General features: G+C 35.2%; 3 protein-coding genes across 3 annotated transcripts in view; 2 read left to right on the top strand and 1 right to left on the bottom strand.

The window, feature by feature from the left end:
• Positions 1 to 16,489, top strand: part of LOC102595301 (uncharacterized) — a 19,057-nt gene extending 2,568 nt beyond the window's left edge. Inside the window, exons 3-20 of the mRNA XM_006364521.2 lie at positions 1,469 to 1,511; positions 2,884 to 2,961; positions 3,127 to 3,211; positions 3,417 to 3,499; positions 3,846 to 3,903; positions 4,038 to 4,148; positions 5,021 to 5,078; positions 5,234 to 5,330; positions 6,197 to 6,232; positions 7,930 to 8,066; positions 10,536 to 10,606; positions 10,714 to 10,767; positions 11,956 to 12,098; positions 12,914 to 13,054; positions 14,099 to 14,323; positions 15,112 to 15,171; positions 15,657 to 15,977; positions 16,076 to 16,489. Of these exons, the coding sequence (XP_006364583.1) occupies positions 1,469 to 1,511; positions 2,884 to 2,961; positions 3,127 to 3,211; positions 3,417 to 3,499; positions 3,846 to 3,903; positions 4,038 to 4,148; positions 5,021 to 5,078; positions 5,234 to 5,330; positions 6,197 to 6,232; positions 7,930 to 8,066; positions 10,536 to 10,606; positions 10,714 to 10,767; positions 11,956 to 12,098; positions 12,914 to 13,054; positions 14,099 to 14,323; positions 15,112 to 15,171; positions 15,657 to 15,977; positions 16,076 to 16,195 (1,921 nt within the window). The 3' untranslated portion in view covers positions 16,196 to 16,489. The remainder of the gene's footprint in view (positions 1 to 1,468; positions 1,512 to 2,883; positions 2,962 to 3,126; positions 3,212 to 3,416; positions 3,500 to 3,845; positions 3,904 to 4,037; positions 4,149 to 5,020; positions 5,079 to 5,233; positions 5,331 to 6,196; positions 6,233 to 7,929; positions 8,067 to 10,535; positions 10,607 to 10,713; positions 10,768 to 11,955; positions 12,099 to 12,913; positions 13,055 to 14,098; positions 14,324 to 15,111; positions 15,172 to 15,656; positions 15,978 to 16,075) is intronic.
• A 425-nt stretch (positions 16,490 to 16,914) lies between these two features.
• On the bottom strand, positions 16,915 to 18,919 carry LOC102604158 (galactoside 2-alpha-L-fucosyltransferase-like). Its single transcript, XM_006364546.1, has 2 exons — positions 18,676 to 18,919; positions 16,915 to 18,386 (listed from the first exon to the last, which is right to left on the bottom strand). The coding sequence occupies exons 1-2, from the start codon at positions 18,917 to 18,919 to the stop codon at positions 16,915 to 16,917; spliced, it is 1,716 nt and encodes a 571-aa protein (XP_006364608.1).
• A 1,127-nt stretch (positions 18,920 to 20,046) lies between these two features.
• On the top strand, positions 20,047 to 26,302 carry LOC102594969 (ribulose-phosphate 3-epimerase, chloroplastic-like). Its single transcript, NM_001425386.1, has 10 exons — positions 20,047 to 20,504; positions 21,362 to 21,476; positions 21,744 to 21,884; positions 21,978 to 22,091; positions 23,447 to 23,525; positions 24,869 to 24,978; positions 25,051 to 25,107; positions 25,544 to 25,613; positions 25,717 to 25,775; positions 26,102 to 26,302. The coding sequence occupies exons 1-9, from the start codon at positions 20,383 to 20,385 to the stop codon at positions 25,764 to 25,766; spliced, it is 858 nt and encodes a 285-aa protein (NP_001412315.1). The 5' UTR covers positions 20,047 to 20,382; the 3' UTR covers positions 25,767 to 25,775; positions 26,102 to 26,302.
• The last annotated feature ends 69 nt before the right edge of the window (positions 26,303 to 26,371 follow it).

Here is a 26,371-nt window from a genome sequence, read left to right as displayed (position 1 = left end):
CGACCTCCACCCCTTGATCATCCCAACTTCGCCACCCCTAACCCACACTCCCTATCCCATCCCGCCGCCATAGTATTTTGCTAAACAACATATAAATGTTGTTGGGTTAATATTATCTTGCTTCCTTACCAAACACTAGAAAGTAAGAAAGATACCTACTTGTTTTCTAAGAATTTTTTTTTCTTGGAAATCATTTTCCTTCATACCAAACACACCCTTATGCCACTCTACCGTGCTTATAAATTATCCCTTAAACTAAGCAAAGCGTTAAATTTCATAATTGATGCTTGGTTTATAAATTGTAACTTGATAATCCCGCTTCATACTTATAAAAAATTTTGTAACTTGACGTGTTTTAGGTTTCCTGTCGGTGGTAGATGGAATAATTGGTCTCCTTATGTGGTTTCGGGAAATTCTCACCTCGTGAGCTAGCTTTAGGGGGGTTCAGTTAGGCTCCATGTCCATTTTCTTATCAATGTGTGTTTCAGAGAATTTATTTCCATTGTTTGGGCAAAAACTGAAAAGGTCCACCAATGACTTAGTATGTTTTTAATAGGGAAATTATGGAAAATGGCAAAAATTACAATTTCTTTATGGAAAGCATCTATAGTTTAAAAATATTATAATAAACAATAATATGTTGTTTTTATAGCAAACCCTCTCCCTTGCTCTCCTCCCTCTTTCTCTCCCTCTTTATTTTTCTCCCTCTCCCGCCAATAAGAATAAATCCATTCAAATGTATTATGTATCAATTGTATTCAATCTAAAATAGGTGAGATTTTTGTATTTTCTTTCAATTGTATTAGGAAAATTGTATTTTGTATGTTTGTATCAATTGTGTTTGTATTTATTCTAATATAATATGCATTCATCCTCTCTGTCAAATGTATTTGTATCCAATGAAAGAGAGGATGAATATAGTTGTATTTGTTGTATTTCGAATACAATTGATACAAAATAAATACAGAATGCAATGCAAAATAAATACAAAATACAATCCTCTCTCCTCCCTCTCTCGATCTCGCTCGCCTCTCTCCTCTTAATATGTATTCATTTAGATAAAAATCAGTTTGTATTTGTATTTTTTACTCCAAAATTTACGAAAAAATACACTCTCTCCTCTCTCTCCTAGATCTCGCTCGCCTTTCTCCTCCCCTAACATTTTGCTATTATTCGTAATTAAGTAAACTATAGCTATAGAGTCCTACTTAAGGGCTAATGTTTGTTGTTTTTGAAAGTTTCCCTTTTTAATATCCCTTTGCTGGATGAGGTTTAGTTGATATGACTTCATGGACATTATATGGATGCTTTCTATGAGATCTTTACAAAATGTGCTTAGAATTTATTGCACTTTCACTTTACCACTTGCACATCTTTGCTATCAAATCCAGTATTTAGCACAAAAAAGCGTTGCTTTGGTTTGTTTGTTGGATTATATTTGCTGGAAATAAAATTGTATTATATACAGGGATTCAGGTGTTGAAGTTCCTTCTACCATTGATTTTATCAAGGTTAGTTGTCAGCACTTAGTTGACATTATTTTGCTGTACAGTGAATGGTGCGTTTCAACTTCCTTATTTGAAAACTGAAGCATGATTAAACTAGCATGTGGTTTTAAAAGGAAAAAAGTATCATCTGTATGCCAAAAAATTTCCTGGTGACTAATGTCCCTTATTTATTTTTTCTTGATCTTTTGATAGCCGCATAGAGGCAAAGGTATTGTGAAAGTTCATCCTATTTTTCAAATCTGCAATTTCCGTTGTCCTTGATCTTATCTATGATTTTAAAACAAGGCCCTGATCTTGTTATAGCAATGGAGTCAATGGACACCCAATATCTTTATTAACCTAAGCAAGTACGTGTTTACAGATTGTTTTGTCCTTAGTCAATGGTCTTCAAAGCTCAAATTTTGGTTCAATGTTGAATTTCCTTGGCCCCACCAATTGACCAACTTTCTGCTTGTTGTCCTACATAAAATGAAGTTAGAGTGCATGTGGGGATCAAGGTGGACACTTCATGCATATCTTTATTCAGCTGTCCCACTAAACCATTCATCACTCTAAGTTTGTGGTGGAAGAACGTTTCTTTTAACTATGCGGATGGATTTAAAAACAGGACAGTTAATCATGAAGCGTAGTGATTCTGCTTAATGGTTTCAGATAGTTGACCAACATTTAGCAAGCATGAGTTCCCAATTTTAAGTCTCTATTGTAGATTCTACATTATATGATGGTGACTTAACATGCCTAGAAAAAGTGGATGTAGGACATGTGAGGGTACACTTGACCATTTTGGTGGCAAAGCAATCCTAGTTTAAGGCTTTCTCAAAAAAAATTCTATGGCTTGAATGAAGGAAAAACTTTAGAAAACCAGGTTTATTAATGGAAAACAATCTAAGAAAGAAGAAGACTGCATTGCATTGTATTTCTTTTCATGCTGTTGGATCTCCCTGGTCTTTTCACATTTTCTTTTGATTCTAACACTAATTGTTTGCTTTTTGGAAAAAATATTTTCTTTTACTTGAAAGATTATCTCATACCAACTATCCAAATATTGGTAGATTTTCTATCTGCTAGCTTCTTGTCATTGTGTTTGTTTTCTTATTGCTGGCTTGTGCATTCTCAATGCCCTTAACCATGGGCATGCAATTAGATCTGCAAGACACGTCTTAGCATTTTTTCCTGGTGACATGGTATGTCCGTAGCTGCCGCCATTTCTGTGATTAGAGGACTTGATATTTCTATTTTGGACAGCTATGAAGTGGTTAATTTTACTTTCCTGTTGGCTGGCTTCTTGCACCACCTATCATGACCAATCTGCCTTATTTTTTCTCCATACTAAGAATTTTCCCCATATCATGATCATTGCATAATTTTTTCACAGGCTCGATATGCTTTTGAGTTGCTGACAAATAAAATTTGGAAAAGAGACTATGACCTATTCAGCATTGATGAGCAATTTGTAAGTTTTCTGTTATAGTTTGTACAGATGATTTAATGTTACCAGTTCCAAAAAAAGTTTGTACAGATGATTTTAGTACCAAAAATTGGAATCTGTACATTCTTCAGATTCCCTATTAATGTGTTCTATTTTATGTTTTAATATATTTATTCTTTCCCTATTCAGCATGTTATTGAAAAGGCTAAAGAGCAGTACGTTGGAAGAAGTATTTCAGAAATCACCCTTCCTCTCCTGGAGACAATTTCTTTTGGTTTGTAAACACCTCTTCAGAAATCACCTTTCCTCCCCGGTGCCATCCCCAAACCCCACAGAAATATAAACGAGGGATAATATGATACTTCAAGTGATTTTAGTGTAGTTTCGATTTGTTCTTTCGAGAGTCATTATCTATGTTTATCTGATGCAGTTTCAAAAAATGTTTATCTGATGCAGATTTCTTTGTCTTTATACCTTAGATCCTGAAGACCATGCTGTTGATGTCATCAACTCTGAGAATTTTCTATCCAAGCTTGAAACTGATAAGGCATTGCTAATTCAGGTTAAATATGTGTGCCAAACTGGTTTTCTTACTCAAATTCTGATGTATCTACTAGTTTGTGCTTTCATTATTCACTCCCTCTACATGGATAGTTCCATGCATACTGTTGTATCTACTAGAATGTACTCCTTCATTTATACATCTGGGTGTTATGAAGTGCATTGCCAGATATATCGCTCAATGACATGCCATGAAACTATTTTTGCATGATGAGCCTGTGCTACTAACTTAGCTTAATATCTGTCGTATAGTTTCTGAGAGCTGTATAATCATTTTTCATTGTTTAGTTTATACTTTTTCATTAAATTACTCCTATGATGAAACATTGATCAAAATTCTTGTCTAGATTTTCTCTCCGGGGAGTACACGATGTGCTCAATTTTCAAACAAATGGAAGAGAATTGGTAAGAGTTTGAATATTCTTGCAGACATTTATTCTGTCTGTAATCTTGCTATGCTATTTGGTATTTTTTTCTTTTACCCTGCTAATGTTATTTGGTGTATATTTCCCTTTATTTCTTCTGCCTTGTATGTTCAGTTACTTTGCTAGATGGGGTCGCAGATACTGGAGTTATTGATCTTGCTGATGTTCAACTTGCCACATATCTAGCTGAGAAGAGACCTGGTGGACTACCATATTTTAGACATGGAAAGTATTTTAATAAAAAAAATATAAATATTACTTTGTCATTCCTCCAAAATGCTTCAACAGAAAAGTGTAGCTGTTATATAGTATTCTGCTGATATACAACTTGAAACACACTTCATGGAGTTCATATATAGGTGTGGGATTCAATTGTTAACATATAATAAGTAAATAAATATATATTTTGGATTGAATGAGAAAAGAATTTGATTGCATTTATGTGGTGTTCGGAACTTGACTGCAACACTAGACCAGTAACGGCTGCTGTTAGGTTCTGAATCATGTTTTCTCTAAATTCATCAGAGGGAATATGTGTTGGACTTGAAATGCTATAGCTCATCGAATTTAGAAAAGAGTACATATGAGATGACAATACAAAAAAGCCTTTGCACTAGTAGATGATCTGGAGACATTGAAACTGAATTGTCGGGGCAATGATCATGTCATGAATCTCTTTCTTAGATGATGTATTGTGTAAATTATACATTTGTGTTCAGTGGGGCATACATTAAGTGCAATTTGTAGGAGAAGAATTTTTGATACACTAATCTTCTGCACCACTCAGCTCACTAGGTCTATTTTTTGGCACTAAGATGAAGGATTCGAGATTGACTGCGTAAGCAGTGTCCATGGAAGGGCCACAGCCCGAAGAGATCGACTTAAATCAGATAGTTTTTTACCACTGTAATGTTCATCTAGGACTTATCCTTTGTTTTTTTGCTACCTTACAATTTTTGTAGGGCTCATCTCGTCCACCAAATTTGAATTGGAGTTGCAGGAAGTTCATTATGCTTTTATGGATTAATTGACACGGATGCATGTATTTCCCACATTTCTTCAATCCTTTTTAACTTGACTTATTGCCTCACTTACAGGAATTCCAGCACTTGTGGCTTTCCCCCCAGGTTGTAGAGGTTTAAGGTGCATGTCTAGGTAAGTTTCCTTTTCTCACCATTCTTCAGGTTATTCTCTTGCCATGCAGACATGTTTCTTGATTAAAGTTCAAAACTAGAGTGTGCACTTACTTTAACTTCAATACAATTTCCTGCTTATTGTATTTTGCTAATGATAATTTATAATCTCGTTAGGTATGACGGAGAACTTTCCGTTGATTCAGTTACCGATTGGGTTGCAATGTCCATTCTAAGTTTGCCTCGTATTCGGTACTACTCGAAGGAGTCAATGGTAACATATGTGATTTAGCTTTCATCTTATGTTTTATTCTGCTCTCGTTGCATAATTCTGCTCTTGTTGCACAATATTATTCTGCTCTCGTTGCACAATTTTGCGTTTGACCAAATTTTCAAGGAGGTGGTTTTAGCGTTATATTATGATGAGAAAGACGGGTAAAGATTCACTTTACAATCCATATTGTTTTAACCGATAAATGATTTTAAATATATATTATGGAAGACTGTAAATTAAAATTCTCAATTTTATTTAATGAAATTTAAAAATAAATAAAAAACATACATACAAAATTTATCAATAAATATATTCAAGTCAAAGTAATAATTGGAATATTTTACTTAATATTCATATGATTGGTAAATCTATACATCTTACATAATTGTTATTATAACAGAGATACAGAGAGAAATTAAGAGGGATAGTTTGGTAAGTATTCCTGAAAAATTAACTTCCGTTTCTGCTTGTGCTTCCGAGGAAAAGTTATAAATTTTTGATTCCAGTCTGAAGCATGAAAGTGGTTTATGCTACTACTTAGAATACCTTTTTTCCTTTAAGAAAAAAGCTTAGGCCAAACTCCTTAATTCTTCAAAATAATTACTTTTAAAAAAAAATAATAAGCATTCCTCGTCTCCCAAAAAGCTTGGTCCAACAGGCTAACAGACAGATGTATTTTCCTAGTTGTAAATAATGAGTTTTTCCACTTTCACATTCTTATATCTGGTAACTCCTAGATGAACAATATGCATGTAAATGTTGTGCTTAACTTGTTGAAAGATGGACAAGCTTTGCATTCAATAAAGTACGGTTTGATATTTGACTAGTTTTAAATATTCTGATTCACAGTTCCTTTTTAATTTCAGGCTCAAGATTTTCTGCTGAAAAGCAAACCTCACAAGGTACAACTTCTAACACCCTTCCCAACTACTTCAGTTGTAAAAAAGAAAGAAAACAAAGTGATGAGAGATAGCCAGTTGCTGCAATTATAATTGACTAGCTTGATTAATATGCACAGTAAAGTATCCTTTATGAGTTACCCTTATATTTACCAGTTCATCCGCATCTATGCTAATAATATTTTTAGAGGTCATCGCAATGCAATTATCAAAGGTCACATTCATGTAGTCCTCTATCAGTGTAAAACCATCTTGAAGAGCATCCTGCTGTTAACTTTTTCCTCTAATTATGATATGCTAATGGCTTTTGTTTGTTAAAATATTGGGATGTTGCTCAAACATTGCCTTGAAAGGTGACCAATAAGTTCTGTAAAGTATTGCCATAATGCAATCACCTTTACTAGGCCGTTTCTTCTTCTGGAATCGATCATTGTCCAAAAATCTAGATCCCAAAGCAACACTTTTCAACGTGTGCTCTTTAAGTTATTCATGTATTAAATCCTGCTTTTCAACGTGTGCTCTTTTGCTATGTATAGAATTCAATATACCTAATACAGTCTTTGGTTTGCAAGAAACCCCCATAACTAAAACATATATAAGTTATGAGGAAATTCATGTATTATTTTATGCAGTAATAACTAATACATGAAACTAAGTGCCACATAAAATAAAATATAGATTCCCTCATAATTTATCCTTGTATTACTAATCCCTGCATAACTCTAGCCAGCTACCAAGCGACCCCTTAGCATTTAAAATTAGAGCTAAAATAAATTCCGACATTCTGTTAAAAAAACACCAGCCTTCTGAAAGGAAGAATATTCTTTAGCACTAGGTCCACTACTCAGTTGATATAAATCCTGGAAAACTATTGGTCGAAGTAGAAACAAGTACTTTCTAAGATTTCAACAAAATGGGACTTGAAGCAAAAAGCGAGAAGTGAAGCTCACTGCTTCTTTGAAGAGAAGTGCACAATTCACGACATTGAAAAAGTGCCAAACATATGAATTTAGTACCATATCGATCAAAAGCACTTGGAATAACTAATTTCAATATCCAATATTACCAATATTAACCCAACTCCTAAAATTTGAGATCCAAAGAACCATCCTCTTCTTGTTAGGATCACTTTGTGTCATTTTTTGAAGGACACACTTCTATGAAACACATGGCTCATCCATGAAACTAAAGCTGAATCCCAGCCCCTGAAAGGATGAATATGCTTTAACACTAGGTCCACTACTCAGTTGATATAAATCCTCAGACAATTATTGGTCAGCGTCAAAATACTTGCTTGGATTTCGACAAAATATTGAAAATCGTAGACTTTAGGGTTTGAATTCCGAACTGTAATACAAACTTAACTGTCACCTAAAATAGACGAAAATTTATATCATTCTAAGAGATTTGGCCAAACTTAAACACTGGAGATGATTGTAGGAAGAAACTTCCTTTTCCTAGAAACTGAGGGCATGGTATACTCTCTGTCACGGGTTTTAGTATTTTGTATTGGATTGGCTGCATACACATTATATTTAGTCTAGCTTGACTAATTTTATTTTAGGCAAGAGTACACCCTGCTTGACTAATTTTATTTTAGGCAAGATTTGGCCAAACTTAAACACTGGTGCTGCCATGTATACTTGTTTTAGGTTACTTGCGTAGAATCTGACAAGTTTATTGTTTTGCTCAATGATAAGGTCAAGGTCATTTTCTTCTCTCAAACTGGAGAGCGGGCAACTCCATTTATACGTCAAGCTGCTAAGAATTACTCAGCCTATGCTACATTCGCATTCGTGCTATGGCAGGAAGGAGAATCTTCATTGTGGTGGAATATGTAATGTACACTAGTTTGCTGTTTCTTTTACCCTCTATGTTGTGTATTTTTCCTTTCCCTCTCATGTTAATTTTTCTTTCTTTTTTCTTTTGGTGGGAGAGGGGTGTTGAATAGGTTCTTGATTTCCTGTTCTTTTGTCCTCAAATGTTCTCCCTCTCCCGCCTTCTCAAAAAAAAAAAAAAAGTTCTCCCTCTCCCGCCTTCTCAAAAAAAAAAATGTTCTCCCTCTCCCGCCTTCTCAAAAAAAAAAAAGTTCTCCCTCTCCCGCCTTCTCAAAAAAAAAAAAGTTCTCCCTCTCCCGCCTTCTCAAAAAAAAAAATGTTCTCCCTCTCCCGCCTTCTCAAAAAAAAAAAAGTTCTCCCTCTCCCGCCTTCTCAAAAAAAAAAAAAGTTCTCCCTCTCCCGCCTTCTCAAAAAAAAAAATGTTCTCCCTCTCCCGCCTTCTCAAAAAAAAAAAAGTTCTCCCTCTCCCGCCTTCTCAAAAAAAAAAATGTTCTCCCTCTCCCGCCTTCTCAAAAAAAAAAATGTTCTCCCTCTCCCGCCTTCTCAAAAAAAAAAATGTTCTCCCTCTCCCGCCTTCTCAAAAAAAAAAATGTTCTCCCTCTCCCGCCTTCTCAAAAAAAAAAAAAAAGTTCTCCCTCTCCCGCCTTCTCAAAAAAAAAAATGTTCTCCCTCTCCCGCCTTCTCAAAAAAAAAAAAAAAGTTCTCCCTCTCCCGCCTTCTCAAAAAAAAAAATGTTCTCCCTCTCCCTTCTTTATCATCTCTCATAGCTTCACTGGTTTCCATTATCTTTTGGTTTTTCTTCATTGAGTGAAGGTTGAACAGCTTGGAAGTTGATTTTGTGTGGTGAACAGTTTAAGGTTACATAGATCTAAAGAATAACAATAAAACATTATTGGAAGAGAAGACTTATATTACTAACTAGAAGGCATCAACTGTCATATCATTCTAAATCTTAGTCTTGTTTTGGGTACAAAACTACTTTACACGCATGTGTTTGATGGTAATAACATGGAGAAAATAATTACTTTCTAATATATTTCCTGAATTATGAATATATCTGGGTCTAGATTAAGTATGAATATATTTTTTCCTGGGTATAGTAAGTTGGTGTTCAAATTTGTTAAAAGTTACTCCCTCATCTTAAATGAATGATATTATTTGGAGTATGAGTTTCTAACTATACAAGTAGCTGATTTTGAACACGACACATTGAGTATTTTTTTCTCCAAAAAGGGCAAAAGAGGCATATTACCAACTTTTAAAAATAAAGTAAAATTGGACTATCTGATTTTTGTTTAAAGAGAAGTGTTGTCAAGGACAAAAGTTGCTTGAGTACCCCAATTTTAACCATGTCATGAAGAGAGTACTTCTCTTTATTTTCTTATATTATTGAATTTGTTTGATTTTTTAAATTTTCTTAGTTGATCTTTTTTATTTTTTTAAAACTAGTTCAGTATCTGTTGTTGATTCCAACTTTTAGTAGTTTTTCTTTATCCCTAAATTGTAAAGAATGCATAGGTCAATAATTCTCCTAACATTTTCCACATTCTTTAAAATTTGTCTCATTTTGGACTTAAATTAGAGTAGGTAACTTGATTATATTATCTTTAAAGGATGTCTGTAATCTGTATCTACTTCTTTGTTCTTTTAGCTCTCTTGCATATTAATTTCTTTTTCTAACAATTAATCAGCTGGGCCTCAATTCCAATTTAGTTGGGCTGGATGTGAATCCCCTGTCTTTTCTCTATATAGCCGATCATTTTATTAGTTTCTTCTTCTTATCAAATTTCACAAATAGCATTCCAAATATACCCGGAATCTTATTTTCAGTTAGCAACCTGGTTGCCTTTTTATTACTGTTCAACCGATATCTGAGTGGGGATGTCTATAAGTAATGTTATAAATAACGTTTTTTTGTTGTAGAGAACCAATCATCTCCACTGATTTGAAGCCTGAAAATCTTGTCGTTTATAGTTTTGTACTTTGCTATATGTCTACAAATAACAGAATTAACCTACAAAAGTGCGGCAACAGAGTTTGAGCATTGATTGCTATGGTCAGGTGTCATTAAGTAGTACCTTGAGGTACTCCTTTTATAAGTTACCTTGAAGTGCTTCATAATTGATGTATTTTAGCTAATAACAGAGAAAGACATTATGTTGATTGGATAGTCATCCTGTTGCAGCATCCTAAAAAAGTCTATTGACCACTGCTAGATGGAACTTTCATGACGTGATTTTAGTCAGCTAATACATGTTGTCCAGGCAATATTCTCTTCTTGTATGATTGGTTCCTCTTCCATGTCTAATATTGAAAAGAAAAGGGGCTATAATTTTATGTGAATATAGATCTCTTTGATGTGAAATGCATAACTTTTATCTAGTTATGACTATACCGTTTTGCTCTGCTCCTATGATAAATTTTCACTGAAATATTTTGTGATATGACCTTATGTCCTATCTATACAGGTTAGGGGTCGAATCTGCTCCTGCCATTGTATTTCTAAAAGAAACAGGTGTCAAACCTGTTGTTCATCATGGCAAGTTTATTCCCTCCTTATATATATTTCATACTGTCATAACTTCTGGTGGCTGTGATAAGTGATGTCTCTAAGATAGCAAGCTAAAAATATGTACATGATTGTAGGCTATGTGAACAGTTCATTGTTTGTGGATATTATGGAGAAGAATAAATATCATGGTACTTATCTTTTCTCCCCTTTACCAATGTTTTTATCTATTTCGTCAGTTTCATAAATTGTTTCATCTGATATGTTTGTGCTGGCTAGTTAATTTGAGATTTTGGTATATACATTCCAGTCGGCCAGGTTTATTTTATTCATGTTACTGTAGTGGTTGCAATCATAGTGTAAATTTGGTGCTCATTATAGATTGTTTTAGCAAATTTCCCCCTGGAGTTATCCTGTTTATTCTTGTTGAATGATGTTAGTTTTTCCAGAATCAATCAAGGAGAACACCTACTTCAAACTTCTCATCACCACTTTTTCCATGATGCTATGAAGTGTTTATTGCTCATTGATTTCAAGTAAAGTTCCTCCAAGTAGTACCACTTCACCTAGATTTCTTTTTGTTGACTAAGGCCTAAGTCAACTAATTATCATTGTGGCTAGAGCTGGCAGTAGTCGAGTGAACATAAAAGACAATATAAAATTGAAGTCTTAAAATGATTGTTACATCCTGCGTTGTGCATTTGCCTATGCTCATTTAGAGTGTCATGAAATGGCTCTTGAGGGATAGTTAGTAGTTAGTACTATGTATACAGACGCAAACAAGGAATTATATTTCATTACTAGCTAATTGAGGTGTAGTTATTCATGTGACCACTGTAGTTACCGTGGTAACTCTTTATATATTGTACACAGATGTGGCAGCTCTTTTTTTGATGAAAAGGTATGGGCATAGTTGTGGCAATTTAGCTGCTTCAAATTTGTTCCCATGTTCTGCATAAACTGGTCTAGGAATTTTCACGACAGTCATGACATTGACCATTTAACTAATTTTTCTACATCTATGCCTGAGTTGAAGACTACCAACATGCAAATTGGTACAGTCATTCATAGCACTCTATGAATGCATATCTGGGTATCTTCAGATTGGATTATTTTCAGTTGACAACATGCGGAAATATGAGTTCCAATGTTTGTGTTGTGATCATAATTCAAGGATGATTATATTTGTGTCTATATGTCTTGAATTCTCCAAATTTGGATGGAGAAAAACTAAGATGCTGATTATTGTGCTTTAGATCCTGATATAGAAATATGAAAAAAGACTTCAAAAATTGTGCCTCTGCTAGTATGTGTCTTACAATCTTTCCTGAAATAGTTTTAACATGGATCTTGCTGGTTTTTGTTTCGTACTTATTCAGTGCTTCCACAATTGAGGAGTGTAACTTCAAAGGAATTGGGTTGTGATCCGCGGGGTTTTTCACGTGCTGGAAAGGATACCAAGATATGGTATTGTGTTGTTTTAGTTGGGAGGTATAGCAAGGAGCTCAATGAAATGCGTGAAGTGAGCTCTTTTTTCTAGTCTATTTTTCTTAATGAAAGCTTCTACACTGTAATTTGTCTTTTCCATCTCAGATGTTTAGTTGATTATCTTTCCATCTAGTTTTAGAAAATCTGAATGGAGATTAGCGGCAGATGTAGTGTGATAATTTTGATAGAGGAAGAGAGTGGGAGGGGGGGTGGGGACTTTGTGTGTGTGTGAGAGAGAGAGAGATGTTGGCACTAGTAATACCATGAATCTGCCCGAGTAGGGGCCGAACAAAAGACCCAAGCCCATGAATGACATGAACTTATAAAGTCCTATTCAGCGTATGTACTTTTGTGATGTTAATATGGCCATGCTAGACTACCTGGATCATACGAAATCTGCGTTGTGGGTTGCTAAGGATCACCTGATAATACATAGAAGATGTGCATCTCCAACAATTAGAACTGTCTTAACAATTCTATTTAAGAATGTTGAGATGAAGGTTTAATTAGAATTGGAACACTTTAATAAGATACCAACACCTAGAATAATCTGTCCATAATGATGTCTACTTGTCTGCATCTTCATATTATATATGCCTTCTCCGTTTTGTTATGTCCTATATAAAAGCTAAAGATCTCATCCTTCCAATGCATTTTCCGGTGAACTCCTTTAATCCTAAAATGCGGTAGAGACTTCCCCTGGGGCCTGAAGTACTTCTCATTATGACCACCACTTAGGTAGATTCATATGCCCCAACTCTTGTTTTACATTAAGCGACATGCAAAAAATGTTAAATGCTTTGAATGTCTGTTACATTAGCTGATGGTGTAAATTATCTATCACATAAGACCATGCGCAGGATTCAAGAAACCCTTTCAAATGATAGAGATTTGACTGCAGTGGATCAAGATCTGCCATCTGCACCAGCTCTGCTTGCACTAAAACAGAAACGGCTGACATTTACCTGGCTTGATGGGGAAGCACAGAAAGTGAGAACCTCTCTTCAAATTTTGGCATTGCGTTGGTTAAATAGTGACGTGATTACATTTTCTGTAGCACCAGTGGTTTTTAACTTTTTTTTTGATAACCGAGAAATCCGTCCTTGACCCGCCCTTTGGACCAATCACAGCCTTCTAAACTCGGTGGATAATGGGCCCGCCCCTCTACTCTTCTCCACATAAATACCGGGCTTCGCTTTGCATGGTGTGGGGCTTGAACCTGCGACCTAAGCCACAAATCCTCCACCTTTTGCCACTTGAGCTAGGCCAGTGGTTTTTAACTTTAGCACCCTAATTATCATTGCCTTTTATATTATTAGATCAATCTGTTAGTAGATTCATACCCATCAGCAGTAGGAGTTGTCTTTTGACAGACTGATGGAGTGGAGTCCATAGAGAACTACAGAAAAGCATGAATTTAGATTCTTTAGCATTTATTTTCTAGAGTGAAGATCAAACTCCTTCCACCTCTTATCTTTGATATTTAACTAGGAATCTTTCAATTACTTGTTTGTGCGTATTTGACCCCCCATCTTAGATTCTTATAGTGTTTCTTGAAAAAAAATCAGTTCTAGGGAACTTCTGTGAATTTACTTATTCTTTTGCACAATTTTGGAGAAGGTGCATTAACTGATTGCCTTGATGGTTTTATTTTATTTAGCTATTACAGAATAATGGATATAGAGGATCCATATTACACAGCTCCAACTAATTTGGGATTGGGGATTAGTTGATTGATTACTTGATAGGTTCTAATGTCCTGTTGGTTTTGGATCCAAATGTTGTTAATCTTGAATACTCGTCATGTTTTGGAAACCTTTTTTTTTTTCCTTTCTATAGTTGAGAGATGCTCCCTGAACTTGAATGTGAGTCATATAGCTAACTTTCTTTCCCTATGCTATTATTCCTCTAAATCTAGGCTTTTATTTATATAATAAATAATCTGAGCATGTAAGTTTTGATTGGTTCTTATGTTTATGTTGGATGACTCTTCTTTCTGCCATGTTGAAGGCTAACAGCTTCTCCGTTCTACAGAGTTACTGTTTCTTCTACATTAATTCAGAAAATAGTTATGAGACCTGTGGGCCGATGAGGGATATAACAGACACAGCACAATTGTTCATTGTACGCTATGATAGGAATGATACAGAGGATGTTGGAAAACAGCCAACCAGCAAATTCTCAGAATTGTACAATGTTGAAACTGATCCTGCAGCTCAGCTTGTGGCAAAATACAATGGTTCTAATAAAATTGAACAGGTCAGTAGACTGACAGAGATCCCCTGAAATACAATAGCAAGTCACATGATGATTCTGGTTTTCTCATTCTCTTGTGATTTGAGTATAAACTCACTAGCTAATCTATCAAGTGTTCCTTGACAGCAGCACCGAAATATGTATATAAAGCATCTTCTCCCTTGCTCTGTAGAGCAATTCTTTTTTCTGTTGAAAACAGATTACAGCGTCTATAGTGGACGATATCAAAGTTGTTCCTTCCACGGTTCTCTTTGCTTCACTCAGTGATGAGCCTTCCAAAATTGCTTCTAATTGAGCATTTATAGCTCTGTTTTTTCTTCCTAAACTATTTACTTTTCCCACTGGTTTCCTTCCAAAATTCACATGTTCGCATGATACCACTTTTAGATAGTTACGCAAGGTCCCTCATAAAGATTATAAAAAAGCACGTATGTTGTGAAGTTGGAAAAACTTGTGAATTTCTGTTTTTGAGCAACCCCTTATAACTAACTAGGACATGCAAAAACAGTTCACTCCTTTCCATCTACTAGACTGCCTCATTTATAGTCAAATGCCTCTTGCTATAAGAACATGCAAGTAATATGCTTTTCCAAATAATATTTGGCTCTCTAAGTGTTTTCCCTGTATGGTATTTGACTGAATTATCCGCTTTCATGAGAAATAATCTAGGTAAGAAAATATAGTCTATCCTGAGATTTGTTTGACTCTTCATTATCGAGCCAACTACTTGTATGAGAACGTTCATGATGATTATATCTAGATATCTAATGTATGGTAAATTGGAATGACAGATCGTACAATGGATTTCTGAGATTATCAAAGATGGTGACTCAAAGAACCTTCCTTCATTTGTAAGTTAATTTCCCAAATCTCTCTGTTCACACCAAACGGATCTTGTTCTTATTTTTTGGTTCAATGGTGTTTTGGGTTTGAAAATGGATCTTATAAATGACGCCCCTCCTTCAAGATTGTAAGCTCTATTCATGTCAGCAGTTGCCAGTTGGTGTAGTTGATATACCAGAACTTCGCATGTGCAGAATTATTAACCCTTTGCTACTAAATCTATATGGAGATTGATCTATCATCTCTCACTTGGGTGGAATTATGGATACTAGTCTGGAAGGTACTTTATGAATGTATGTGGGAGGAGTGACAGGAGCAATGTCCTTTTAATCAACGTGGGAGGAAAAATAGATCTCAATATCATGAGATAATGATTTCTCATGTTATTCATATGTTGATTATTGCAAGGATGCAAAACAATGGAAACTTGTCTTTGGCCCTTTCCTAGGCTCCTTTTCTATTTCTGTATCTTTATATATACATTTTGTTGCAGAAAACAAGAACTCCTGAATTGGTCCCAGAGGATGCAGATTCCAGTTGGTCATCTTGGTCTGAAGGAACTGTTAGTCCTAGTAGAGGATTGATTCATAGTGTCAAAAGTTTCCTAAATAAAGTTCATGATTACAGTGGCGATCCAAGAGTTGGACCTTTCTTGCTCCTGGCAGCACTTATCTCATTTGGTAGTGTTTGGTTTAAGAGAAGTCAGGTAGCTCAGTCAAGCGAGGCTGATCATTCCAGCCAGAAATCCAATGAGCCAGAACGTTCGAACCAGCAGACCAGAGAGCCTGATCAGTCAAATCAGCCAAATGCAAAGGTAGTGGTAGGCACTTTCAGTTTGTACCTGAAACGATGTTTATATTGGCCTCTTTGAAAATTGACTTGGATCGTTTCCACCTTTGTATCTTTTTGCAGGACGCAACCATGCGAAAGCGAAGAACTCGCCCAAGAAACGATCTTGTTCCACCTTCTATGACCGACGTGGACCCAAAAGATGCTTACCAAGCGGAGTTTTCAGATTCTGATACTGGCTAGATGGATTCAAAAGATTTGCCGGTTTTTCTATTAACACAGGGTAGAAATTGAAACTGGTGGTGAGCAGGCGGATAACTAACAACCACCTCCTTTACCTAACTGTTTACATTGTTGGATTTGATACCATGTAGTCATGTACATTGAGCTCGATAAAGTTTCTTGACGTGTAAGCACATTTCCTCAGTAGTTTACTTTTAATTTATGAAGGAAAAAGAAAATAGAGACCAAGACAATATGTCATGATTCTGATTTAAAAAACTACCATTATATATTCGCTTCCATTTTCTTTTCTTACAAATTGTTTAGTTACATAGAGTGCGTAAACATTAATTTTATGAAATGTCTGACAACCATATGAGGGGCTTAAATTTTGATATAACAGGAAGTGTGTAATCCATTGTTTGTCATGCAGTAAAGGGCTTACTATTTTGGTCCCATTGGTAGATGGTCCTCCTAATCAAGAATTGGGCTTTATCTTAAATAAAGACATCATCTGCTCAGATAAAGGCTTGGAAACGTAACATATTTGTCTGGTGATTCAGGTAGTCCAGCAAAAAAGCACAAGTACTTTCCATCAGACAAATAAGAGTCCCAACAGAAACAGAAATTTATGGTTTAGCTTTCATCAAAAACTGTAAAAATACGGTTGTGTCTAAGAATCATAACAATGAAAGAATCTTGAAATAAGTTATAGTAACTACTCCTGCAACAATTGTTGGTTACAACAATTCACCTTTTTGATCGAATAACTTCAAACCCCAGCTATTATCCTCACAATGTCTCACATGAGGAACAATGTTAACTGTGTTATTACTTGCTGTTTTCTTCTTGCAATCGTAGTAAGGGGGAGAATGATAACATGGCTCCAAAGACGTAGCTCGAAAACAAGGCGGATCATGGACTGTCCCTTTTTTAAACTTGTATAAAATCCATGGCTTCAAACCTCCAAGACTATAAGCCACATAACCAAAAGTGGACCATCCACTTGTAACCAATTTATCAGTTAAACTCAGCAAATACATTTCTGCCAAGGCCTTTCTGTCATGCATCAGCTTCTCAGTTTGTTGATGCTCTTCATGACTTGGCTGAAAAACAGTAACAATCTCTCCTGTTACAGTAGGATTCTGCCAATACATGTTCCTAATCTCCTCGAAGTATTGTGAACTCAGAGATGTCATCAAGACGCTTATAGTCTTCGTCTTGCTAGAATAATTGACTATAGGCTCATTCAGGTTAACCTGTGGTAACAGATTCTCCTTTGTTGCACAAGCTAATATTTGATTCAACACATACTTAAAATTGCTTACACCTAAACTGAAAACTCTAATTTGAATGCCTATTTTTTCATCTGCTTGAGCTAAATAAGCTTGATAGTACCTAGTAATAAGCCCCCATACAGAATTTGTTGGATGGAAAAGGTACTTACCCAAGAAGTGGAAGACAGTTTCTTTCTCTGGAAAAAGATTGTTTAACTCTTGCTCGAACGATGGGATCAAGAAAAGAGCAGGAACATAATAGTTATTTGACTTCACAAATAGCCAAGGGACTTTGTGGAGAAAAGTTTGGTCAGTGTCACAGAAGAATAATTTATCTTGCACATCAAAGTCATGAGATAAATGAAGGTAGAGGAATGAAGGTATTCTTGACTTGCCTGTGACATTATTTCTCACCATATAACCATAGGAATGTGGAGATTTCTGATTAAAGCTACTAAACTGATCAATAATAGGAAAATCTGGAGGAAGCAACCAAGAAACTTCAGGAAAAGGTTCACAAAACAGGTTATGCAAATTAGCTCTGGGGTCAACCAGAAGGACTCTATTTGTGAGTAGAGCATAAAGGAAAGCAGAAGTTAAGGTTAGTATTCTGTTCCCTAAACCACTATACGATATCCAAACAACGTAATTACAAACTGAAGAACCACTGCTGTATTCACCGGACTTTATAAGGTCTACTGTTTTGTTGTATAATTCTGTGTAAGGTCCGCATTGCTTGTGAAGAGCTTCGTATCTTCTTAACCCCGAGATAAGATAAGAGGAAGGCTTATGCTGCAGAGGTTTGCTATATAAGTGTGATTCATACCTACTCAAACAAGATGTTTCATCAAATCCAGTAGGAAGAAGACCACCAAGTAGTTTATCATCTTTTGGCACTGTCAGTGGCTGCAGAATATCCTTTTCAGATACTGTGGCTGGAAGAAAGAAAACGAAAAGAGTAAGATTACTGCACAATCTCAGTAGAACAAACAAGTATTTTCTCTGCATCAGAAAAGTTAAATTCCATGAAATGGAAACTTCTGTTGCTAAACTTGCTCCTTTGTTTTAGCTTTATTCATTATGAAACATGTGATTACATAATGAATGACATGTCGCGTAATTTCTATACATATTTTCAACAAACTTGAATTGCAGAAGAGAAGAAATACTATACAAGTGAAAGGAAAAGCAAATAAGTGGGAAAATAAAGAGGAAATGCAGCACCTTTTGAATGTTTAACATGAAAAATTCTAGCTTCAGCCAAAGTCCACAAGCAATCAGAAGGTAAGTCCCCGAAAAAGAATGCAACTGAGAAAACAACCGTAAGAACCATCAAGAGAACAACTATAAAACCCACGAGTGTCATTGGATTCGGACCCCATTTCAACTCTGAATTCTTCAAAACAGCACCTGATTCGCGATCAGTAGAAACTTGCTGATCATTGAAGGTTTTCTTGGATCGCTTCATAGTCACTCGAAGCAAGTAGAACTGAAAAGACAGTTGCAAATGTAGAATAACAGATTTGGCAAAGAGTTAACAACAAATTCAATGGTTGGTGGATACATTATGTACCGATTAAATTAATTTCAATTTACTAGTGATGATTGCTTTCCTTTGTCTGCAAAGTGCAGATCATCTTGCCTCTATTGTTGTTTCCTTTTTTGTTATACATGACTTTCAATGTTGTTCATTTTGGCTGTTAAAATCTTTTGATCATTCATAGAATGTTGGTCGAATTTGGACAAACATGATACTTTGAGCTTGAGTTTTTATATTCGACACCAACCCCCTCGAACTATAATTGGGGGCAAGACATGACCGCGACTTAAAGAAAAAAGTACCCTCGAAAAGATTCAATGCCATTACTATTTCAGGTCAATAAGTTGTATACTATCAAAAGTTATTAATGTTCTTACAATGTTAAGCAACTAAAATTAGTCCAAAACAAGAAGAAACACATAATTGGATGTTTACTTTGAAAGAAGGCAAGCTTTGACTTCTAGAGAGTTGGTACATTAAATTAAAACTATATACAGATACAAACTGGAAGATATATTTGTCAAATAGTTTTTTTTTTTTTCAATTATTCTTATTTCTTTAGCCATCAATTATTAACAACTCATTGTTAAGAGCTCAAGAAAGTAAAATCCAAATATAATTATGTTTATCTGTTAAAAGTTTTGGTTGTTTTCCTTCTGATATATAGTATGATATTGTAAAGTTTTGAGTTCAAAGTATATAAACTCATAATCTAAAAATATTATCTCTAGTGTCATAGTCAGGATTTTCACTAAGAAAGTTCAAAAGTAAACACATAATGAAATTCAAGGAGATTCAACATCTACTATATATACATAAAAATATTTTTAACTATATATAAACTCATAATTAAAATAATCGAATGAATCCCCTCAACCGACTCCGCCCTAGAGTTTATCAAAATCAAATTATCTAAAAAAAAAAAAAGTTATACTTAAATTATAACTCATGAATATATGCAACTAATAAATAGTTACCTAGAAATAAAACACAACTTTGTTACAATAATTTGAATATAAAATTATAAGGAAGGTGACTTTTGGCTTTGGCATTTCTACCTTGGTGTTTGGTTTGTGTGCTTGTGGCCATCATGCGATAAATGAAGGATGGGAGGTCCCCTGTTCCCTACAAATTGAGTCAGCAAAAGAGAAGGGCCAACCATTGAAGATAAGCAAAGCCGCTATGAAACCAAATCAGACACGTGTCCACCTGGTATTTCATTCTTGATTTTCCTAAAAAATACAACAGTTTTCGGTTCTTGTCTTGAAAGTCTCAAAAGGGTGGTTGGAATTTTGAGCTGTGGTGCTTTCAAATTGACAAAGTACCAACCTTTATCCTCAATTTTCAACAAGGGAAAAGTTTGCTTCAAGAAAAAAAAATAAAAAAATTCAATGGCGACTGCTTCTTCTTTGGGTTCATCAACTCTGTTACAATCCCAAATTAGTGGATTTGGCGGGAGTCAAAAGCTTCAAAAGATTTCTTTCTCCAACCCCAATTCACTCACTTTCACCAGGTTTTTCTAATTTCTTAATTGTCTTACTTTCTTTTCCCCTAAAAATTAACTCTTTTACTTGTAATCGTTGTACTTGGAGTTATGGTCCGCAAGTTAACTAGATTGCTAGCCTGGTGTGGGAAGTTTTGAATCAGTCATTTCCACAGGAAAAAAATCGGACCTTGATGTTTTTGGGTGTGTAGAAAGGGTGTATGGATCTTTTTCTTGGTGCTGTTGTGATAACAGGAATTTTTGCACTCCCTATGTTTGTGATATGCTTCATATCCTATTTGAATTTGATTTTCCTGTGTGTGGTAAGCAAATGGTCTTGAAGAGTCAATGTTCTAAGCTGGAAAATATGCAATTCAGGATTGTCTTGTGGTAGACAATTTAGAATCTAATAGCATCAAGAACCACCCTCTTCAATTGGCAATTGGTTGATAATGTAAAGCTCATGCAAGAATGCTTCTTGACAATGTCATGTTTTTTTGACATTCTGATTAATCCTTGTTCAAGTCACTTTGATTTCTCTGTTTTTCAACAGGCACCAACCATAAGTTGAATTTGATTCCAGTAGCTATTAACTATCTATCTCACTGATGAGATTATGCTTACTAGGTGATGCAATGTTGCTTATATAGTTGTAAAAATGAGCCGATTTCTTGAATATATCAGCTGAGTTCATGCATTTTTTGTTCTTTTTGGACACGGACCATTCATTTACTTTTCTTGCTAACAACTGCATTTTTCTTTCTTATTTCCTATCTTAAAATATAGGAAATTTAACTAGTAGGTGTTTATCTTTCTGCAACTATGCCCCCTTAAACTAGCGTCACAATCTGTCCAAATATAGTTCCTAATTTTGTTTGTAAATGCAGGAGGAGAATTCAAACTGTGGTGAACGCTTCTTCTCGGGTGGATAAGTTCTCAAAAAGCGACATTATTGTTTCTCCGTCCATCCTTTCTGCTAACTTTTCTAAATTAGGAGAGCAGGTTTGTGGTCATATGGATCTCTTGCCCTACCATTTCATATAGATCTTATAAAGGTGTATTTCTATTTGGAAACTGGATATAAGAAATATTTCTATTCATCTACAAGTTTAAAATATTGAGCAAATGTATTTTGCCTTTCTCATTTTAGGTCAATTCTTTTATGAATTTCTTCTTTTTTGTTTGTGGTTTCCCTTAAGAATGGCTCTTAAGCTGGTTAATCATTCATCACATGTAAGTGTTTTACTCTTGTGCCTTTCATGCATTTAGGTGAAAGCAATTGAGCAGGCAGGCTGTGACTGGATTCATGTAGATGTGATGGACGGTCGATTTGTTCCAAATATAACTATTGGACCCCTTGTAGTTGATTCCTTGCGCCCTATCACAGATCTACCATTGGATGTGCATCTGGTATTTCTTTTTTTTTTCATGTGGTAAAACTATTTCAGGTCTATATGCGTGAAAATGCTTTTGCTAATGTTCAATTTCAACCGACCATTGCAGATGATTGTCGAACCTGACCAGAGAGTACCTGACTTCATAAAAGCAGGTGCTGATATTGTCAGTGTTCACTGTGAGCAATCTTCTACGATCCACTTGCATCGTACAATAAATCAGGTCTGTCTTTCTTTCTTTCTTTTCCTTCTTCAATTCGAATTAGCAAAATCAATGTCTCCTTGCATAATACGGATCCAAACTGTACTTATGATATCATACAAGGATCCTAGAAAGTTCTTATCAACAGTGTTTTCGAAAGTGTTAATGCACTGCAACCTGAAAAATACCTCTACCTCGAGTCTTTTGGATTACATAATAGGTTGGCCCATGAAAAATATATTTTTTGTAAAAAGGCTACTTAGCTGCTCAATATAGAACTGTTTGTAGTAAGTGCACAAAATGACATTCAAATTAAGCTATGTTAGGCATATTGATGCATTGCTTCTGTTTGGCTACTGCAGCTAGTTGTGTGAACCGCAATGACTGCTAAAGTGATCTTTCAAACAAAGACTTGTGTTTCTCAGTGTGTTTCCTATGAAATTTTCTGCATTTTTCAATAGGAGCAAACCTACAAATTTCCTGAACCTTTTCTTTGGGACTTGTTAAGTGCCTTTGTCAGTCTCTTGAATTTTTTAGCTTCACGTATCTAAAAGATTTACTCTTGATTTTGTAATTCTTTAGAACTTTTGATGCTCAAAGGCATGTTTGTTTTTGTCGAAATACTAGATTTCTCTTTGTTAGTAATGACTATCTACTCATAGGAATTTGATTGCAAACCTACTTTAAAATGGCTACAGAAACAGGCTTCTTGTTAGGAATGTTGTACATAAGTAACAGAATATCACCAGCCTAACGTTTTCACTTACTACAAATTTTCTATTTGTAAAGATCAATCCATGCTGATTCGCGGTATCCTGAATTCTAAATACTGGAATTTTCCATTTACCTTTATTGCATGCTTTTTCTTTTAGGATATCAGTTATAAATGACTTGTTGGAGGTAATTGATTAATTATTCATGATGAATTTTGTTACTTCTATTATAGATGATGTCTCTCTGAAACATTTTCCACATGATGCAAAGCATCCTCACACCATGGGGGTTAGAAAAAAATGTAGAGTGCTTGCTTTTCTTACATTGAACACTTACTCATTTAAAATTTCTCTATAAGATTTCTGATTACCTTTTATATGATCTACTTTATCTATTTAAAATGAACTATCAGTTCTAGAGAAATTATATAGGATCATGGTTAGGTGTGTTCCATGACATTGAAAATGGTGTGCTGTAATTTGTAATTGTAAGAGCCATATATGTGATATAGAAATTCAGCTGGTGATATTTCAGAATATTATTATTTTGTTACCCAAAGATATAGTTCTAACTTCATGGTAACTTGTGTTTTTTAGCTGTCTTATTCATTGTTTCACCTTTTAAGTGTGTCTTGACCACCTTATTGATTGTTTATTTTTCAGATTAAAAGTTTGGGAGCAAAAGCTGGGGTTGTCCTCAATCCTGGAACCCCTTTAACCGCAATTGAATATGTCCTTGATGGTAAGATATTGCTTCTTAAGAAAACTTTTTTATTTGATGAAGTAAATGGTTTCATTGATGGCATCAAGAAGATGCAAATTACAAAAGATATTGCATCCAAAAATAAAACTGAGCTAGCTCCCAAGCAAAAAAAGTCTACTCTAGAATTAGGGAGCTAACAGAGAACAAAAGGTTGTCATAAGAATCCACAGGGAACAAATTGTGCCAGCTTAACAGAAGCATTAAGCACCTAACCTTTATAGAGTGATTGGGAGTTGATACACCATCAAAAACATCTCTTATTCCATTCTGTCCACAAAACCCAAAAAATGCTTGCAGAGATCGTTCTCCAAATCTTCCTGATGGCTTGATCAACTTTCCATGTCTCCAACTTTCAAAGGTTTCCTTGATATTCCAAGGCATGACCAATTAAGTCCAAAAAGAGAGAAGAAAGTGCTCCATAAATCTGTAGCAACTGTGCAGTGTAGAAACAAATGGTTGTTGGTCTCTGTACTGTTATGAGTTATGACACTTGTAGCATCTATTAAAAATTTGGAGTTTTCATTTCCTTAAGTTAAGAGACAACTTCCCAGAGATGATTCTCTTAGTATTTTTCTTATAATTTTCTGCTTCAATTTTCTTCTTTTATATTGTGATGTGAGAGTCAATAATGAAATTGGAATCGAGAGATGGGAGAAGTACTCCTCTAAATAGGTGATATAGATTATGTTATCTTTTAAACTTGACTTCATATGGTAGAAAACATGTCAAATCACCTTAGCTCCTACTAGTCTGAGCTATGCTGAATATACTGTGCAATGCCGCAACGGTTCAAGATTGATGAATGAAGCAAAAGCATTGAAAGTGTACCCTAGAACTACTTGTATATTAGTTTGAGTGCTCCAATGAAAAACTTACCTTAGAGATATTGATTTGAGAAGCAAGGTTATAGAGTCCCCCACATGAGCTAGTCTTTTGTATTGAGTTAGGCTCAAGGTATATTATTCAGATATGCTATTAGAGTCGGAACCGATCCTTATTCTTGGTTTCCCTAATAAATAATAATGGGCAATTATATGATTTTAGACAATCCTTACCTCCTAAGTTAGCTGTTAAAGTTGAGTAAGCTCAAGGTCCCATTTTCTTAATATGAGGTCCCGTATTTTCAATTGTTTAAGCTTTCGTCAATCTTTAAAGGGGTGGGGAAATAGACATGTAGCAAAGTTCTAATCTGGTTACCAAGGATCTTCCTGTCTATAACCTGTATGCTGCCTCTGGAAAGCTAGATCAGAAAAGGCACTAAGCTTTGAATCCAAAGTGAGCCAGGTTGATAAATTGCTTATAGTTTCTTTTTCGTGCAACAGCTGTTGATCTGGTGTTGATTATGTCTGTAAACCCTGGATTTGGGGGACAGAGCTTCATTGAGAGTCAGGTCAAGAAAATCTCGGACTTGAGAAAAATCTGCGCTGAGAGGGTAATTTTTTTTACCATTTTTCAGTCTCTGCAAACTATGCAATGTGATGACATTCTTATGTTAACTTTGCAGGGATTAAACCCTTGGATTGAAGTTGATGGTGGAGTTGGTCCCAAAAATGCTTACAAGGTGAATGATGCTCTCCCGTGATTATAAACCCCTCTCCCATTAAGCTTGTTACCTGACCCTCATTAACTCTTAAAAGATTTATTTTTCTTTTCCATGTATTGTTGGGATAAGTCATAGGATGTGAAGGATAAATCTTACCTGCAGACAGCATTGCAAGTGGTGTGAAAATGCTACTTCGGGATTGTTGTATCTTGTGAATTCGAATCTTTTCCTAAATTGTTCTGATATTCTACCAGGTTTCATGGAGCACAACCTTATCTTTCTCCTAATTTTGCCATTTATTGCGGCAAACGTGTTTTATATTGTACTGAAGAGTAACCTACTTTCAAGTTGTAGAGAATTGCGTGTGGTAATGACAAAGTGAACACGGTGTATCAAAGCAACCAACCATTTATCCTTATGAGATTACGATTTAACAGTCATTTTTTTCTTGCAGGTCATTGAAGCTGGAGCCAATGCCTTGGTAGCTGGTTCTGCTGTCTTTGGAGCTCCTGATTATGCTGAAGGCAAGGATATAAAATTCTTTATTTTGCCATACTGAGAAGCTTGGAACTTGATGTTTATTGATTAATAAACTTAGAACTTACATATTGTGTGAACATGTTGCAGCTATTAAAGGGATCAAGACGAGCAAAAGGCCTGAAGCAGTTGCTGTATGAGATTTCTGTGTATGTTCATCGTCACAACTGTTAATACAGATCGTTAATTTCTGATTTTTCATCTTTTTCAGTCAAATTACATTAAGATAGTTATTTCCTTCTCATTATCATATCTTTATAACCTTGTGTGATCAGTAGAGGGAACCATGTTTAAGGTTGACCTTTCATATCTTTGTATTCATTAAACATACAAAAAGTTTATGCCACATGTATTTACAACAGAGATTTCTGTTATTCATAGATGTTTTACAAGAGGATCACTATCAGTGGATTGCAGTTTCATCGTTTACGTTTCTGTGGAGTCCTTAACAGTAGCTTTTTTTACATTGATGCAGATGACAGAGCGATACGTAGTAGCAAAGCACAAATAGTTGCGAGACTGCAAGCATGGTTCACTCTGCAACCTACACGAAGAGGATAAATAAAATAACCCACCTCTCGGAGGTTGTGTAATACTCTATATGTTGTATAACTTTTCTTGCATAGGGAACAAGATGAATCTGTACTGAATATCCAATTTTCAAGATGACATTTTATAGATGTTAATGAGTTAGTGTCAAATTCTGAAAAAATGCCCTTTTCCTCTAGGAGAAGAAAAAATAAAA

The sequence above is a fragment of the Solanum tuberosum genome, unplaced genomic scaffold (genome assembly GCF_000226075.1).
Source record: "Solanum tuberosum cultivar DM 1-3 516 R44 unplaced genomic scaffold, SolTub_3.0 scf00497, whole genome shotgun sequence".
NCBI classification, from domain to species: domain Eukaryota; kingdom Viridiplantae; phylum Streptophyta; class Magnoliopsida; order Solanales; family Solanaceae; genus Solanum; species Solanum tuberosum.
The sequence above is the reverse complement of the archived record's forward strand: the minus strand, read 5'-3'. Positions and strand labels throughout refer to the sequence as shown.